Source organism: Pristiophorus japonicus, chromosome 5 (assembly GCF_044704955.1).
Source record: "Pristiophorus japonicus isolate sPriJap1 chromosome 5, sPriJap1.hap1, whole genome shotgun sequence".
In the NCBI taxonomy this organism is placed as follows: domain Eukaryota; kingdom Metazoa; phylum Chordata; class Chondrichthyes; family Pristiophoridae; genus Pristiophorus; species Pristiophorus japonicus.
This window is the reverse complement of record NC_091981.1, coordinates 226,537,742-226,555,767: the sequence shown is the minus strand read 5'-3', so window position 1 is coordinate 226,555,767 and position 18,026 is coordinate 226,537,742. Positions and strand designations below refer to the sequence as shown.

Here is an 18,026-nt window from a genome sequence, read left to right as displayed (position 1 = left end):
TGCCACCTGTGCCAATTCTGGCCATTTAGGCAAGTTTGCACAGCTGAGAGTTACTGCAGTTCTTCTTAGGTCAGAGTATGTGGCCTCTGCAGAAAAATCTGGAGAGTTAAAGAAATCGGCGCAGGTAAGTGCAGCAGATAGCGAGAGAGAACTTTCGGGTGTAATTAGGTGTGGGGACCGGGAGGAAAGAGGCCATTTGGCCTGGGATAGGGGATAGGGTCACGGGAGCGGGCCGGGAGGTCACTCGGCCTGGGATAGGGGCAGGGGAGCGGACTGGACCGGGAGGCCATTTGGCCTGGGCTAAGGGCGGGACCGGCAAGGCACCCGTGGCTCTGGGCAGGTGGGGGAGCTGGAGCTGGACTGGCACCAGCAAGGAGCTCGGGGCGGGCTAGGGAAGCAGACCGACAAATGCTTCGGCCGGGGCTAGGGGCGGGGAGCTGGATCGGCAAAGCACTCGGGGCTCGAGGCGGGCGGGAGTGCAGGTCCGGCTCGGGGGAAGCAGACCGGGAGGCCCTTTGACCTGGGAAAAGGGCGGGGTTCGGCACCGGCATCGTGAGAGGGGGGAGGGGAAGAACTTTAATAATTGGAGGCAAGTTGCTGCAATGCGTTTTTAATATGTTTTTAAGTTGATGCAATGTGTTGCGAGCTGGCTGTATATTTCACTTTACAGCCTCAGCCCGCATTGTGTCCCTGGTTACCGTGGCAACATGATCCTTTTGCCGCAGATCAAGGCTCCAGCCCCAAAACTAAAGGACAGGTTCGGCTGCACCAAAATGAAGAAATCCAATGGGGAAACGTAGAACTTTTTTTTGGCGTACTTGTAGCCCCCCCCCAAAAAACGGGCGTAACTCTTCAAGTAGGCCAAAAAAAAGCTTTGGGGAAAATTGAGCCCAAAGAGCTGGTGCAGGCACGATGGATCAAATGGCCTCCTTATGTGCCGTATCATGCTATGGTTCTCTATGAAAGCCTCCTCCTTCCCAGTTGATCTTGTTTGTATATTGGAGGCTATCTTCTTGGATAGCATTCAATATTTAAACAAATATTCAAGATGATCGGCTGGGAGGAGGTACGATGAATTCATCCTACTTTATTTAACCTCCTCATTAAAAAATAGGATATTCAGGTGGGGAGGACGCATAATCTCTCAAACTAAACTCAACTAGTGGACTTAGTCAGCTACCGTTGGCACTGGAGTACAAGACATCCAAGTAGAAGAAATTGCAATAGTCCTTCTGACTCCATGCTAACCAAACCAGATGTGGCTTTTGGACCAGCTGGAACTGGCTGCTGCCTAACCTATTAGTAATGACTTGTGTAGTTGAAGCTCTCAGTGCAGGTTTTTTTTAAAGTGCTAGTGATTTTTCATGGAAACCCTCAGAGCTGCCTTTTGTTGCTTTGTTTGTCCAGAAATGTTTACCTTCAAACTGTAAGCAACGTGGCATCATATGAAGCATCCAATTTTAAAGTAAAGACTAGATAATGAATAGAACCACTTGGGATAATGTTCTTGGCAGGATAATGAATAGAACCACTCAAGATTCTTTCTTGTTTGATTTCATAATCCTCTGGGTTCATCACCCTATTATTGAGGGTTCAAGTGACATCTGGGAGGCAGAAGATATTTTTGTATAATTTCTCTTAATTGCTTAAGATCCAGTACTACTTAACTTCAGTTTGGCAAATTGAGATTGGATAAAGCTAATAGATTTAGAATCCTGTTCTTGTGGGACCTGTGTCAATTTACAACCCAAACAAATGAAATGAATGGTCTCTTCTCGGATTATGTAAGAAACCTGAATTAAACTACTTTGGACAATAAGCTCCGTTTCAAAGAAGGCATGAATTGCTGCCACAAAATTCCTCATAATTCAGCACTAATTGGCAATTTTGTTAAGCGGCCGTAGTACTGGCTGTTATGAGAGATGCAAGTGTCATATTGCTGCCGTAGGAGGCTGCTGTTTCAAATCTAGCATAAGGTCCACTAATGGGACAGCCTAACCTTGTGTAGATTGATCTCTGCTCTGTAGTCCTATAATTTATGCATTAGCCTGGTCCCTGCACACTTTTTAAAGATTAATAGAAAAACTGCTAATGTTGGGAACCTGAAATGAAAACACAAAATGCTGGAAATACACAGCAGGTCTGTCAGCATTGGAAAGAGATGCAGCCTTATCTAACTTGCCTCTCCCTCACCCCAAGACCACATCTTGTTCAGAGCATCGTAGGCATACAGTATAAATTTCCTGATCACCAAGCCCTCAGTTGCTCGGTGCTTCATACAACTTTGCTGCAAAGAAGAGATTTACTTATTTACGAAATTAATTATATCCATGTGTGTGCAGAGGCTTTTGAAAGAGGAATTGAAGGGCATTTGTACATGCCTGGACCCTAGGAAACAGCAACAGCCCAGGCAATCATTTAGAATCTTCCCCAATTTTAGAATTGGAGGGATTGGGCCTGTCTGGGGAAAGTTTGTTGCATGGATTTCTAAAGATACATTGGGTAAATTTCTCGTGACTTTTAAGAATTATTGGCATTTTTATAATACATTTAGTATAAATAAACAAGCAGCTGAAAAAACAAACATGGTCGCTGAAAGTGGCTTCACAAAAATCAACAATTTGATTGTTTCTACGATGGCACCAGTTTTTTTTGGTTGTGTTTTAATGAAGGGGCAAAATAGTGAAAAATCTATCAGAGCTTTGTGTCCTCAAATTTTCTCACTGCATATTTTCAGACTGCAGGATCTACGTTCAACTGCAGCTCTCAGCAAAAATATCGGGTCTGAATCTGTGTTCGTAGGTTCTCGCGGGCGAATGCCTCCGAACCGCAACAAAAGTATGAACCTACCTGATGGTCTCGGAAGTTTGGACACTTGCAGTCCTGGGCCTCAACGTGTCGGCATGTGTAAAGGCCCGCATATCCCAGGGGCGCAGGTGATTTACAAGTGTTCCTGGGATCATGTGGCCCGGCCCAACCAATCAAAAAGGGGACTCCCCGTTATGCTTGTGGGGATTCCACTTACGTACGGAATCCCCTTAAGCATACAGGTGCAGCGTCCAAAATCTGGAATCCGGACTCCGCGACGATTTGTGGCAGGGTCGTCCGGAACCCGTAAAATGTTCTGGAATCCGGACCGGACAATCCTGCCGACCTCGGGCCTCGCCGCCGCTTGCCTCACTGTCCTTACCGCGAGGTCTCCGCTTCGGCCGGCCCAAACACCTCCTTGACCGGGCCCCACCCGATGACAACCTCCTTGGCGGGCCCCGTCCAACAATGACAAGCTTGGCGGGCTGGCCCGCCCGAGCACCTCTCCCTCGGCGAGGCCCCACCCAGACACCTCTCCCTCGGCGCGGCCCCACCCAGACACCTCTCCCTCGGCGAGGCCCCACCCAGACACCTCTCCCTCGGCGCGGCCCCGCCCAGACACCTCTCCCTCGGCGCGATCCCGCCCAGACACCCCTCCCTCGGCGCGATCCCGCCCAGACACCCCTCCCTCGGCGCGATCCCGCGCAAACACCTCTCTCTCAGCGCGATCCCGCCCAGACACCCCTCCCTCGGCGCGATCCCGCCCAGACACCTCTCCCTCGGCGCGATCCCGCCCAAACACCTCTCCCTCGGCGCGATCCCGCCCAGACACCTCTCCCTCGGCGCGATCCCGCCCAGACACCTCTCCCTCGGCGCGATCCCGCGCAAACACCTTTCTCTCGGCGCGATCCCGCCCAGACACCTCTCCGTCGGCGCGGCCCCGCCCAGACACCTCGGCGCGGCCCCGCCCAGACACCTCTCCCTCAGCGCGGCCCCGCCCAGACACCTCTCCGTCGGCGAGGCCCCGCCCAGACACCTCTCCCTCGGCGCGGCCCCGCCCAGACACCTCTCCCTCGGCATGGTCCCGCCCAGACACCCCTCCCTCGACGAGGTCCCGCCCAGACACCCCTCCCTCGACGAGGTCCCGCCCAAACACCTCTCCCTCGGCGAGGTCCCGTCCAGACACCTCTCTCTCGGCGAGGTCCCGCCCAGACACCTCTCCCTCGGCACGATCCCGCCCAGACACCCCTCCCTCAGCGAGGCCCCGCCCAAACACCCCTCCCTCAGCGCAGTCCCGCCCAAACACCTCTCCCTCGGCGCGATCCCGCCCAAGCACCCCTTCCTTGGCGAGGCCCCGCCCAAACACCCCTTCCTCGGCGAGGCCCCGCCCAGACACCTCTCCCTCGGCGCGATCCCACCCAAACACCTCTCCCTCGGTGCGATCCCACCCAAACACCCCTCCCTCGGCGCAGTCCCGCCCAAACACCACCTCTCCCTGCATGGCCCGAACAGCTACTTTGCAAGTACACATCCCCCCGGCCCCGCCACCTTCTGACGTTCTGAAATCCGGAAATACCCGAACCTGGGCTCTAAAGTCCGGAAAAACTCAAAATCCGGTCCTGAGGGTTCCGGATTCGGGCGCTGCACCTGTAATAGAAATCCCGTTGAAAAAAAAAACACAATTGCACACCAGTTAATTAAAAATAATTCATTACATGTTCAAAATTAATTAAAATACAATATAAACATTACATTGAATTTTTTTAATTTAAATGTTTTAAAGGAGCTAAAAATAACCTAAACTAATTTTAAAGTTTTTTAATGTTTAAACAATTTAAAAAATATTTAAATATTTAAACTCTTGCGCTGGTAAAAGAAGGCCCTAAGCCTGCTTTATCCACGTGTGAGTTTCACAGGCATTCGCTAGGCAGTAGTCCATTTCCTGGGGATGCGGACGATCTGTCAAGCTCACACTTAACAGATTGCAAGTTCCAGGTTCTTGCGCATTCGCATCATACGTGGAAACCGGACCTTGCGGCCGCATACGCATGCGGCCCGAGGCCCTGGAAAATCCTTGCCATCAAATCCAAGCATAGGCTTTGGGGAGAGACTGAGGCTTTCACATTTTTTATAAAATGAAGGTATTAGCAGACAATTTTGGAGTTGATTTAATTATGTTATTGTGAAACATCATTGTGTTTTTATTTTGGTTTCTGTGAAGAAAAATGGGCTTTTTAAAAAAAAAACGCAATGTTGGTTTAAATTGAGCCAAATAACAAGTGGATATTAGACTTTATACACTGGTTGACCTTGCATGGCTTTGCACATGGAAAGTCAGCGTTGAACAGTTATCTCTTTTTAGGCTGACAATACACCCTAAAACCATGGGCCACAGAAACTGCCATCAGAATAGCGTGGAGGCTTTAATAATAACTGAATAAACACAAGTATGTAAATTAGAACGAATGTTTTTGCTGTTTGTTCATGACACCATATGAAATTGCACAGAAGCCAGCACGAACCATGTGCCTCAGGAAACAATGAAAGGATACTGATCAACATTATAACACCAGTGCATCAATCAGTTCATAGAACAGTGGGCCGTTAAATTTTTTATGGCGCTATTGAATTAAATGAAAAGTGGGAAGAAGTGAATTAGTAAAGTGGGCACAACAGCAAATCAATAAAGTATTGGAGCAGCAGGTTTCAGTGAAGCATAACGCTGTTCCTACCTTCTTGATGCTGTTGCTTCCTGCCCCTGCAGCTACAAACTAAAAGATTTTTTCCAGTTTGATTGGAAGTGGCTATGGCCAGGATGGAAGTATTCCTGGGACTGCGACCAGGAGCAGAGGTGTTTCTAGCGCAGCGGTTAGTAATAGCAGCTGAGTTGGTTCTGTAAAATCTACAGCATGTCGGTACTGTTATATTTCTTGTATTTACATTGTTTTTCTTGTCAATTACTTCCAACGTGGTTCAAAAGTTCATGTTTTTGTTGTAATAAAAGATTTTCCCCCGCGGCTACCCTCAAGGTATTCGTCCATTCGAGTAATTGCTCTGCTGGATTTAACTCTGTCGATGCTTTTGCAATGGTGGGGAAAGGAGCTCCCAGACTGTCTGAGCATGCTGAGTGAATGCCCAGTCTTTCTCTTGAACATAAAAATAATCCTGATCTACTCCTCCACCTTCCCCCCACCCCCCCCCCCCCTCCAAAATATAATGGTCAATAGACTCAAAAGAGAAGCAGCTGTTCTCTGCATTTTGTGAATTGGAGAATATCTGGCTAATTTACAGAAGTGGCAATAGGAAGAATATACAAAAATGTCAGACAGGAAAAGATCAACATGTCCATCTAGCCTGTCACACAGAGTTAAAATGCCTTATGCACCACGTCAAGAGATGTTTTGCTCCTAGGTGCCATGTAGTCTCCTGGGTTTTTGATTTTTTTTTTGCCTCTCCCAAGGTTCTTTTATATAATAAGATCTGGAAAATTCCTTTCCAACCTCTAGATGATCTAAACTATTCCAAGAGACCACATGAGCGAGATTTGTATTATTTGCTACTTACCTCTTTGTATGATATTACCGGTCTTTGCCCTGATGTCAATTTTTGTCTGCTTACACTCCTGTGAAGTGCTTTGGGGTCTTTAAAGGCATTATATAAATAAAAGTAGTTGCTGTTGATTAAGTGTGGACAGAGATATTTCGCACACAAAGGGTAGTTATGGCTAAGCTTAATTTTTTTGAATGCATTGATATTGTTAGAAATGTTATTTTTTGGTCACCTATCTGAAGCAATTTTGACACATACCTGAGCGATGCCATTTGCTTCCCCTTATTTTACTTGCTAGTTCCATGGAGTTGCATTTGCTTTACTATCAACTCATTCATTGATACTTTGCCTGTCTGCTTGATGTTTGCTCATTGGAAGTCTTCTAATACGAGACTATCAGTATTGTCTAGTTAAGTGATTTTATTATGAGTTAGATTTTTTTAATGGTTGATTTGAGCCAGTGAAACAAGTGTGTAATACAGTCTTCACACTTGGCATGTATGACGAACTGAAATGTGATGCCTGCAAACAGCAAGACTTTTTAACGTGGATGGGTAATTAATTAGGACTATTGTGAAAAAACGATGTAAAATTGAACAAATCTTACTTTTGTTGGGTTTATAAATGAGCCCCACAGCCTATGAGCTGGGGTTATCTGTTCCAGAGGTTATTTATTTTTACCAATGATTGGGCTCAGTTTTCCCCAATGCCATTTTTTGGTGTATTGCAAGAGTTACACCCGTTTCTTTGACCCTGACTACTCTTTTTAAAAAAAAAAACTAGCAAGTTTCCCAGTTCTATTTTTTAAAATTGGCACCGTGCAGCCTATCCTATAGCTTCGGGGGTGGAGCCTAATGTCTGCGCCGAAAAAAAACAATGCCTCCTCCTTCTGCGCATGCGCGATTAAAAAAAATAATGTTTTTGACTTGATTGCTATGGGCGCGCATGCCCAGTTCAGCTCCCAGTCTGCATTCAGCCATTTTTAAAGAGCCTGTTGTGTGTGAGAACTTTAATTCTCATTAGAAAAATCGGAGCTGCAATACAATATGCAACGCAGCTCAAGGACCAAGAATTTCTTATAGGATGAAGTGGAGGCACTGGTTGCTGTAATTGAGACCAGATGGCACAAGCTGGACATCAACAGAGGTCACATAAAAATTTCACCAAAAGAAATGAAGAAACGCTGGAACCAACTTTCAGAAGATTACTGTGCAATGGTGACCACCCTGAGGTAAGGAAGCCAGTGAAAAAGAATTGGCAGGACCTTGGTCAGGTAGTTAGTGTAAGTAATATTTTCATTTATTCAATGGAATTGCAATTGTAAATGTGACCATCTAAGGACATAAGAAATAGGAACAGGAGCAGGCCATACGGCCCCTCGAGCCTGCTCCGCGATTCAATAAGATCATGGCTGATCTGATCATGGACTCAGCTCCACTTCCCTGCCCGCTCCCCATAACCCCTTATCCCCTTATCGTTTAAGAAACTCTCTATTTCTGTCTTAAATTTATTTAATGTCCCAGCTTCCACATCTCACTGAGGCAGCGAATTCCACAGATTTACAACCCTCCGAGAGAAGAAATTTCTCCTCATCTCTGTTTTAAATGGGTGGCCCCTTATTCTAAGATCATGCCCTCTAGTTCTAGTCTCCCCCATCAGTGGAAACATCCTCTCTGCATCCACCTTGTTAAGACACCTCATAATCTTATACGTTTCGATACGATCACCTCTCATTCTTCTGAATTCCAATGAGTAGAGGCCCAACCTACTCTACCTTTCCTCCATAAGTCAACCCACTCATCCCCGGAATCAACAGTGAACCTTCTCTGAACTGCCTCCAAAACAAGTATATCCTTTCGTAAATATGGGGGTCAAGTTTCGGCCTGAGTTGCTCCTATATTTTTGGAGCAACTAGTTTAGAATGGAGTATCTTAGAAATTGCAATTCTCGGCCTTTAGTTTGCTCCAGTTCAAGTGAGTTAGAACAGTTTCATTTTAGAACAGATTTTTTTTTTCAAAAGGGGGCTTGTCCGGCCATTTATGTCTGTTTTGCAAGTTTAGGCAGCAAAAAATTACTCCAACTTAGAATGGAGTAGGTGTAGATTTCTGTACGCTCAGAAAAACCTTGCCTACACTTAGAAATCAGGCATATGGAACGAATGAGGGGGGGGGGGGGGCAGTTTACAAACATTAAACACTTCACTTTTACAAATAAAGAGCCAACATCAATAATCAATGATAAATAAATCAATAAATAAACCAATAAATCAATCCAAATAAATTAAAAATTAAAAAAAAATTAAAAATCACTCAATAAATAAAACATTATTTCTACTCGCCTACTGCAGCACCAGGGAGAAGATGATGGGGGGGGGGGGGGGCGGGGGAAGAGAGAGAGATGAAGATGGGGGGTGGGGGAGAGAAGAAGATGGGGAGAGGTAAGAGAAGATGATGGTGGGGGGGTAGAAGAGGAGAAGGGGGGAGGAGAAGAGAAGATGATGGGAAGGGGGGGGGGGAGAAGAGGAGAAGGGGGGGAAGGAAAAGAGAAGAAGATGGGTGGGGAAGAGAGGAAGATGGGGGTGGAAGGGAAGATGATGTGGGAGGGGTGGAGAAGAGAGGAAGATGGGGGGGGAAGAGAGATGACGATGAAGAAGAAGCTCCGCACGCAGCCGATGCCGGGCTGCTGCCGCAGCCGACGAGCCTTTGGGCGGGGCCCCCCCAGCGAGATGTGGGCGGGCGGGCTCTGCCGATGACGAAGAAGCCGGGCCCCACCAAAGACTTCGGGCGGGGCCTACACGCAGCCAATGCCGGGCAGCTGACGTCTCTTCGGGCGGGGCCCGCCCCCAGCGAGAGGCCAGGTGGGCGGGCCCCGCCGTCGAGGTAAGATGCGCAGGCCACTCAGCCGGGGATAGGGACGACGTCCCTTCGGCTTGGGATTGGGTCGTCGCCCCGGTGACAGGATGCCGGCAGCTACTGCACATGTGCAGCTGCCGGCATTGTTTTTGGCGCAGAGCTGTAGCTCCGCCCCCAGCAGCTCCAGCTGCGCAGCGCCGAGGTGGAATTGGGCCTACAGCTATCTGAGAATCGCAAGGTAAGTATTCGGCGCAATTTTTGTTCTATTTAATTAGGCGGGCCTCTCCAATGTGCACCGTTCTAGCGGGCGGCCAAAACTTGACCCCAATGAAACTAAAACTGCACGCAGTATTCCAGGTGTGTCCTCATCAATACCTTACATAGCTGTAACAAGACTTTCCTGCTTTTATACTCCATTCCCTTTGCAATAAAAGCCAAGATACCATTGGCCTTCCTGATCACTTGCTGTACCTGCATACTATCCTTTTGTGTTTCATGCACAATTACCCCCAGGTCCCGCTGTACTGCGGCACTTTGTAATCTTTCTCCATTTAAATAATAACTTGCTCTTTGATTTTTTTCTGCCAAAGTGCATGACCTCACACTTTCCGGCATTAGACTCCATCTGCCAAATTTTTGCCCACTCACTTAGCCTTTCTATGTCCTTTTGCAATTTTTTGTGTCTTCCTCACATTGCTTTTCCTCCCATCTTTGTATCGTCAGCAAACTTGGCTACGTTGCACTCAGTCCCTTCTTCCAAGTCGTTAATATAGATTGTAAATAGTATATAGTCGTTAATATCGATTGTAAATAGTATATAGTCGTTAATATCGATTGTAAATAGTATATAGTTGTTAATATAGATTGTAAATCTGTATATGTCCCACCCAGCAGAAAGACACCCTCTCTAAAAGGTTATATTTTCATCTTTGCAGAGGAAGGTGGCACACAACAAACGGGAAAGAACTCGAACAGGAGGAGGCCCGGCAAATCTACACCCACTGACCCCCTTGGAATACAGGGTCGCTGCTTTGATGGGTCCTGCCTGGAGAAAAGCAACCACCATTGCACAAGCTGGGCCCACACTCAAGGGAGAGGGTAAGTCGTGCAAATTCCACAGTCTGGCTTTGCTAAATGTTAAGTACTGTGTGGGCTAGCCATGCTTCAGTTCATGGGGATGTCTCCCTCAGCTATGCTTCAGTTGATGCAATGTGCGATCATTCATCGTCGTCCTTCAAATCAACCTGCTGCCTGCACTTTGTGAGCCTACTCATGCCACCTACCCTGCCCCCTCTTCTGCTGCTAACCATTTGTTTGTTCTGTTATATTTTGAAGAATTTGAGGCCAACCCTGACAAGGCTGAAGCCGATGTAGAAGAAGATTCAGATGTGGACGAGCCTGAAGAGGAGAACATCTTCCAGACCAAGAACACGGGGGCAAGGGGGAGGGGCAGGGGGAGGTGATGGATGAAGCCCCCATTGTTGTTCTCACTCTGGAGGAGGTGCAAGTGCCGCCCATTGAGGTGCCAGGCCCTTTCCTGAGTGGTACGAGTGTTGGGATATTCCATGGTTTCTCACAGTCCGAGGCTGGGGATTCCAGTGGGGTGCAGCGAGGCACACCCAGGGCCCCACCGTCCAAGGCTGTTGGTCCCAGTGGGATGCAACGAGCCACACCCAGGGTGAGGAGGAGAAGGAGAGCTTGACAGCACTCTGATGTGGTTCAGATGATGGCAATGAATGCGGATTGCATTGATCTTACACGATCACTCCTGGACACCATCAGTGGGATGGGTGATGAGGTATTGGGACTGTCGGGAGAAGTAACAACACTCTTATGAGAAATGGGAACCTTGTCCGGGCACGTGAGGGAGGGAATGTCGGAGTTAGCTGCTGCAATAAGGGAACACACCCAGACATCGCGCCCATTGATAGAATCAATTGCCACTCCCACTCCAATCCCCAGACCAGCCTGTGAAGGCCCAAGCCGGGCCTTCCACATTACCACCTGCACCCCCCCCCCAAACAAATCAAGAAGTGCGCATTACCTGAGATGTTTGAAAGAATAAGCTTGGTACCAACCCGGGAAACGCCGCACCATCGTCTGCGGGCAGGGGTGGAGTCAACAAGACCAAGTGCAGCGGGCGGTTTTAGAATAAGGTGGAGGAGAGATGGGTGCAGCCTGTCTTTGCTGCTGCTTTTGTTGTTATTATTGTTGTTACTGTTGTAACTGTTCTCAAATTAAAAGTTTTTTCTAAGTTATGTAAATTTATAAGTTTAAAAGTTTGTAAGTGATCTTAACTGAAAACTTCACAGTTTGATACAAGAATATTTTTATGAAAGTTAAGTTAAGTACAAACAAATGTTAAACTTTTGAATAAAATGTATTTTACATTACAACTGAATCATTTCCATTATTTGTTCCATTAACACAAAACAACATTACGGAACAGGTCCAAACAGTAAACATGATCCATGTGGAATAATTGCCACTGACCCTTCAGGCAGCAAAGTGTTCACAGATGAGCTGCTGGTGCAAGGCTCGAGCAATTGTTAAAGGGGCATGACGGCCTGCCCTCCTCTCCCACCGTGCTCCGGGTTCAGGTAGTTGCATGGCTTCCTCATCCTCATCCTCCTGCTTGTTACCTGCATCTTCCTCATCATCATCATCGTCAGCCACTCTCACCACGGGTGAGACTTCTACTACCAGCTGCTGCTGCCTCATGATGCTATGCAGCACACAACAGTGAATTGACCGACAATCTCGGGAGTATTGCAAGTAGTCTAGAGAATAATCCAGACATTGGAAACACTGTTTCAAGATGCCAATGGTCCTCTCGATTATGCTGTGCGTCGCAATGTGCGACATGTTGTATTCCCGGTCAGCTTCCGTACGGGTTATGCATAGGGGCATCATGAACCAGGTATCAAGGCCGTACCCTTTGTCTCCCAGTAGCCAGCTCTGCCCTTCTGGCTGCTGCTGAAACATGACAGATATAGCACTCTCGCATAGTACGAACGCATCATGGGCGTTCCCATGGTATCTTGCATCAACTGACATGATGCAATGCATGTCGTCACACACGAGCTGCACATTAATGGAGTGGGAACCTTTTCTGTTCCTGTACATTTCGGAATCCTCCAAAGGTGCTCACAAGGCGATGTGGGTACAATCAATGCAGTCCTGTACCTTTGGGAAGCCAGCAATCCTGGAGAAGCCCACAGCCCTTTCACGCATTGCCTGGGCGGTCATGGGGAATTTTATGTCATCATTCCTTTGGACATATAGTGAAGCATTCATCTGCCAAATGCAGATATGTGTTGCATGTTGGGAAATGGCGCACACATCCCCAGTTGTGGCTTGGAATGATCCAGATGCATAGAATGAAAGTGTAGCTGTAACCTTCATATCAACTGATAAAGCAGTCCTCCTGACGCTTCTAGGTTGCAGGTCTGTTTTTACTAACTCACAGATCTCAGTTACAACTTCTTTGTGGAAACGCAGCCTTCTGACACAGTCTGCATCACTCAGATGCAGGTATGGACGCCTGTCTCGATATACTCGATGTGGGTAAGGCCTCCTGCCCATTATCCTATGTGCTCTGATGTTCCTCATGCGACGACGTTGACATAATTGTCACCTCCGCAGCACCATCATGCAGAAGTCTTGCACGAGGTATGGCATTGTTAATATTGACCCTGTAATTAAATTGTACCTTTTTGTAAGAAGCTCAAAACAGCAGGACAAGGACCAAAAGCTTTGTTCTCTCTCTCCCCAAGGTTGACGCCCTAGTATGGACCACACCCAGGTCTGCGCATGTTCTATAGACTTGCTTAGAACGCAAAGCTTAGCATTCAGATGAGGACATTTGGTGCAAAGAAGTCTAATGCAATTCTTTAATTTTAGATTTTTTTCAAAGTACCACTCCACCACCGACCGAACGTCTCCTCACCGGGCTCAAGGGTCGGCCGGCAGAATCGCTCCCTTGCCCGGACACAGGGTTCGGCAAATACCCCCCACCCCCCCGAGCTTCTTTTAATGCTGCTGTATAGTGTAAGGCTTCTCATGCCTTCAGTTCGGCTTCCACCGCCCCGCCCCCCCGGGCTTCTTTTGAAGCTGAGTCCCGAGCCCCTATGTCCGGGCGAGGGACCAATTCTGCCGGCCAACCCTCAAGCACTGTGAGGAGACATTCAGTGGTGGCGTGGCACTTTAGGGGAAAAAAATCCTAAATGAAAGAATTGCATTAGACTTCTATTTTTCTCTGTTTTAAGTTTGAAACAATTAAGCTTCATGATGCATATATGATGTGTTCTTGACTCCTTCCAAAACTTTGCATAAAAACAATGGCGTTTTTCTGCGTCGATTTTTTTTTTAATGTGTGCTTGTTTTTCTTAAGTGCCCAGGAGGTTTTTTGAGAGTGGTCACATACGCCGTCCTAGGAAAAATGTAAGTTGGCCAAACTTGCATAAATGTGAAAAACTGGTGCAGACATCAGGTTACGGCCCCTATGACACAAAAAAACTAACCTAAAAAAAAAACCATAACGAAGTTACGCTGGCGCACAAACTTTGGGGAAACTTGGATATTTTAATTTAGTCCAAAAAAACTGGGGAAAATTGAGCCCATTGTTCTGTATTTACAACACATGTTAATCCATGGTAATTTGTAGACATCTTGGATGCTGTTAATATCACATTCTTTGATTACCTGCTGGAGTTTGTGGATAAGTGTCCACTGCACTCAGGTTGTGGATCCTTATTGTATAATATTTCTAATCTTTAACAGTAAATCATTTGACATTTGTGTTTAAACTTGTGCAGCTTGTTGACTAACACTTAAATCTGCGTTGAGTAATTCACAGCATGTGGGCCACACTGTTTCTAATGAGTAAGCATTGATCTACAGCTAATCTGTTGTAACCTATTTTATTCTTATTGATTTGAGTTCCCTGACTCCCATATTAAGAATGGGCAAACAGTGCTGTTTGTTAAATTACAAGTGGAATTTTTTTGGTTGCTCTCTGTTCAAGCTAGGCAGAAAACCTATGGCAGAGCAGTACTGTGTGTTTGACAGCCACTGCAGGTTGTACCTCTCCAGTCCGGGACTCTCTGGTCCGGCAACATCCCTGGTCTGGCATAATTCCTGGTGGGGGGGGCACGACCCGCGCTGTGTCTGAGGGCTGGCTGCTTCTCTTCTCCCCACTGCCTCCGGTGTTCCGTCCTTGGTTGGGTCGGTGCAGAGAGTGAGCGAGGAGCGTGGCAGCTGACTGAGGTGCCGAAGCTGGGCCTGAGAAATGCTGCGCAGTGGGCTTCTGCGCACTGCATGTGCAGACCGCTGCCGGGTCGTTGTCAGCAGCGTTGTCAGCAGTACCCAGTAACTCCAGGGTACTGCTGACAATGCTAGGGTCAGCATGACCTCCCGTGGTCTGGAAAATTCTCTAGTCGGCACTGGTCAGGTCCCAAGGGTGCCGGACTGGAGAGGTACAACTGTACTGTCTTTCGCAAGACTTTTCTTTCTCAGCAATCTAGCGTAATCGAGATCCAGGCGCACTTCTTGCTTTTATAGGCTAAATGGCCTACTTTTGTTCCTATCGAGCCTGTTCCGCCAAATAATTAGATTATGGCTGACCTGTATTTTAACTCCACCTACCCGCCTTGGTTCCATAACCCCGAATATGCTCCAATCTCCATTTTGAAATTTTCAATGGACCTAGCTTCAGAGTTTCAGATTTCCACTACTCTTTGTGTGCAGAAGTGCTTCCTGACATCACCCCTAAACTGCTGAGCTCTATTTTAAGGTTATGCTTCCTTGTTCTGGTCTCCCTCACCTGACGAATTAGTTTTTCGTTATCTATTCTATCAACTCCTTTAATCATCTTAAACAACTCAATGAGATCACACCGTAACTTTCTATACGACAGAATACAAGCCTAGTTTATGCAACATCCTCATTATTTAACCTTTTTAGCCCCTAGATCATTCTGGTGAATCTGCGTTTCAAGGCCAATATATCCAAGTCTCTTAACATATGTTTGGAGCTAAATGTGTAAAAATAATCTAACTGTTAATAATCCTCGTCAAAATCTACAACTAACTGTTGATTTAGAAATGTTCACCGAGTCCATGGACCAGTAGACCAGGAAAGGCTCAACAAGATACCAAGTGTATTAGGTTTTTAAATTATTGACAAAAAGAACTTCTTTCCGGACCCTTCCTTTTCCTTTTTTTTCAATATGCTCCACTCATGTTTCTATTCAGGGTAAATATGGACATTAATTCTTGGTTTTGGGATTTTTCATATTAGGTATGAACCTCTTGAAAAACAGTAGTTTATCTCATAAGGTCAGTGTAATCCATGTAAATTGGACTGAATATTTCTGATATTTTGGTTCTACATTATTGGTCTCTTATATCAAAGAGAGCTGCTGGGGGGGGGGGGGGGGTGGGGGGTAAAGAAATGAATATAGATATTCCTGATCATTTCTAGCCATCCATACTGAATGTGTTTTTGGAAGGCTATGTATGCATTCAAAATGATCCAAAGCAACCTTCAGATCAGAAAACACTCTGCACACATGTTGAAAACTAAACCTGCCATAATAAAAGACACCTTGTAACTGAATAACTTGCTACGAAGTATAGAATGTATGGAGTTTATTCACTCATGAGTGACCTGTGGTACTAAAACTTTTTGTTTTTCATTCGTGAAATAATGCCTTTGGAAGTTTTCATTCAGTTTATACACCCGGTTAATTACAGGCTGCTTCAAATCTCCTCCAAATTATGTTATGATCAAAAGTTATCCCACATGAGCTTCATTACATTTCAATCTGAATTTGCTGCCATTTGGTATTGGTTCTGTCAACTGTTACTAGGACGAACCGAGTAAAAATACATGCACAACATTTTAAGCTATCCAGACTATTAAAGTATACCCCATAGAATGATTTCACGACTGGAATTTAAACTCTGCATTTAGGTAAATTTTATAAATTGCTCGATTCACTCTTGTGCTTTGTCAATTAGATTATTGCAGCATAATATACTCGTTTTATATTTCAGTTTGAAGTGATATTTAGAATGTTATTGGCAACAGATCTAGCTTTTCCTAGTTTTGTTTGTTTCTTTACAAAGTACAGAAGTATTTAGATGCACTTCATTTGAATTTGTTTTGGGAAGCTGTTTCCAGGAGAAATGATTCCTTCGTTAGCCAGTGTGATCTTTCTATTGCTTCTTTCTGCTCTTTAAGTGGTTAACCTATAAAGTGCACACTTTGACCACATTTACTTCATCAGTGTTGATTTCTAATTGTATCTGTTGTTCCTCTGTTCTCTTCTTAATAAAGTGAAGAACTGTTTTAAAATTCTTTTGCTTGATGGGGAATGTAATGGGCAGTCAGCATCATACTTTGGGTGCGTGCTACCATGAACTGACTCATGCCCTATATTGCAAACCCAAAAGCTTGGTAGTGATTTTCAGCTTAATATTTATCTTTTGCTTCTCCTTGCACTGGTATCTGCTGTAAAATGTGTTATTTACGATATTTCTGCTCCCTTTCAGGTGTTCCAGCAAACGTAGCTGACCTGAGGAATCTGGAAGTGCTGAATGTTTTCAACAATCAGATAGAAGACCTGCCAACACAAATTAGCAGCATGCAAAAACTGAAGCATCTGAACCTTGGGTAGGCAGATCTTACTGAGCAGTAATATACCGGATTGGGAGAATAAAGAAACCGAAAAGTGGGGGGAGGATAGAGGATAGAGAGTAGAGAGATGAAAGTGGCCATTCACAAATTCAACATTTTATTAAATCCTACAAATAGCTTAATTTTAGTATTTAAATGATAAATTCCACATAGGACACAAAATTCAAGCATTACATGCCTCTTTTCCCTTTTCCCTTGCTTCCCTTTACCACCTTCCCCCCCCCCCCGCCCCCCTTCCCTGCACCTGGCATGTACTGGTTGGGCCAGCTGGCCTGTTGCTGTGCTGTATATCCTAAGTAATGTAGCCTCAGAAAGGCACTCTCTTGTTCAAGGTGCAAGAAACTATAAAGGGCTCAATTTTCCCCAAAGCTTTTTTTGGGCATACTTGAGGAGTTACGCCCGTTTTTTTGGGGCCCCAAGTATGCCAAAAAAAAATGTTCTAAGTTTCCCTGTTTGATTTCTTCATTTTGGTGCAGCCTAACCTGTTCTTTAGTTTTGGAGGTGGGGCTTTGATCTGCGCCAAAAAGATTAGGTTACTACAGTAACCAGGGACACAATGCGGGCTGAGGCTGGAAAGTGATACTTACAGCTCAGCTCGCAACCTGCACAAGCACATTAAAATACATTGCAGCAACTTAAAAACACATTAAAAGACATTGCAGCAACTTAAAAACACATTAAAAGACATTGCAGCAACTTACCTTCATTAAATTATTAAAGTTCCCCCCACCCCTCCTGATGCCGGTGCCGATCCCCGCTCCTATCCCAGGCCGAAGGGCCTCCCATTCTGTTCCCTAGCCCTGGCTGAGTGGCTTGTCATCAATTCCCCCGCACCTATCCCAGGCCGAATGGCCTCCTCCCTCCTGGTCCCACACCTAACTATACCTGAAAGGCTTCCCCACTTCCCCCTCCCCCCCTCTCTCTTGCCTCTCCTGCTGCTGCTGTCCGGGCATCTACTGCACTTACCTGCGCTGATTTCCTTACTTGCGCCGATTTCTTTAACTCTCCAGAAGGATTTTTTGCAGAGGCCACATGCGCTGACCTAAGAAGAACTGGAGTAACTCTCAGCTGGCCAAACTTGCCTAAATGGACAGAATTGGTGTGGGTAGCAGGTTA

General features: G+C 46.1%; 1 protein-coding gene across 3 annotated transcripts in view; it reads left to right on the top strand.

Moving 5' to 3' along the window:
• Positions 1-18,026, top strand: part of rsu1 (Ras suppressor protein 1) — a 291,182-nt gene that overhangs the window by 106,423 nt on the left and 166,733 nt on the right. For all 3 annotated transcript variants that reach the window (XM_070880064.1, XM_070880065.1, XM_070880066.1), the window contains exon 4: positions 16,766-16,886. In XM_070880064.1, coding sequence (XP_070736165.1) covers positions 16,766-16,886 — 121 coding nt within the window. The remainder of the gene's footprint in view (positions 1-16,765; positions 16,887-18,026) is intronic.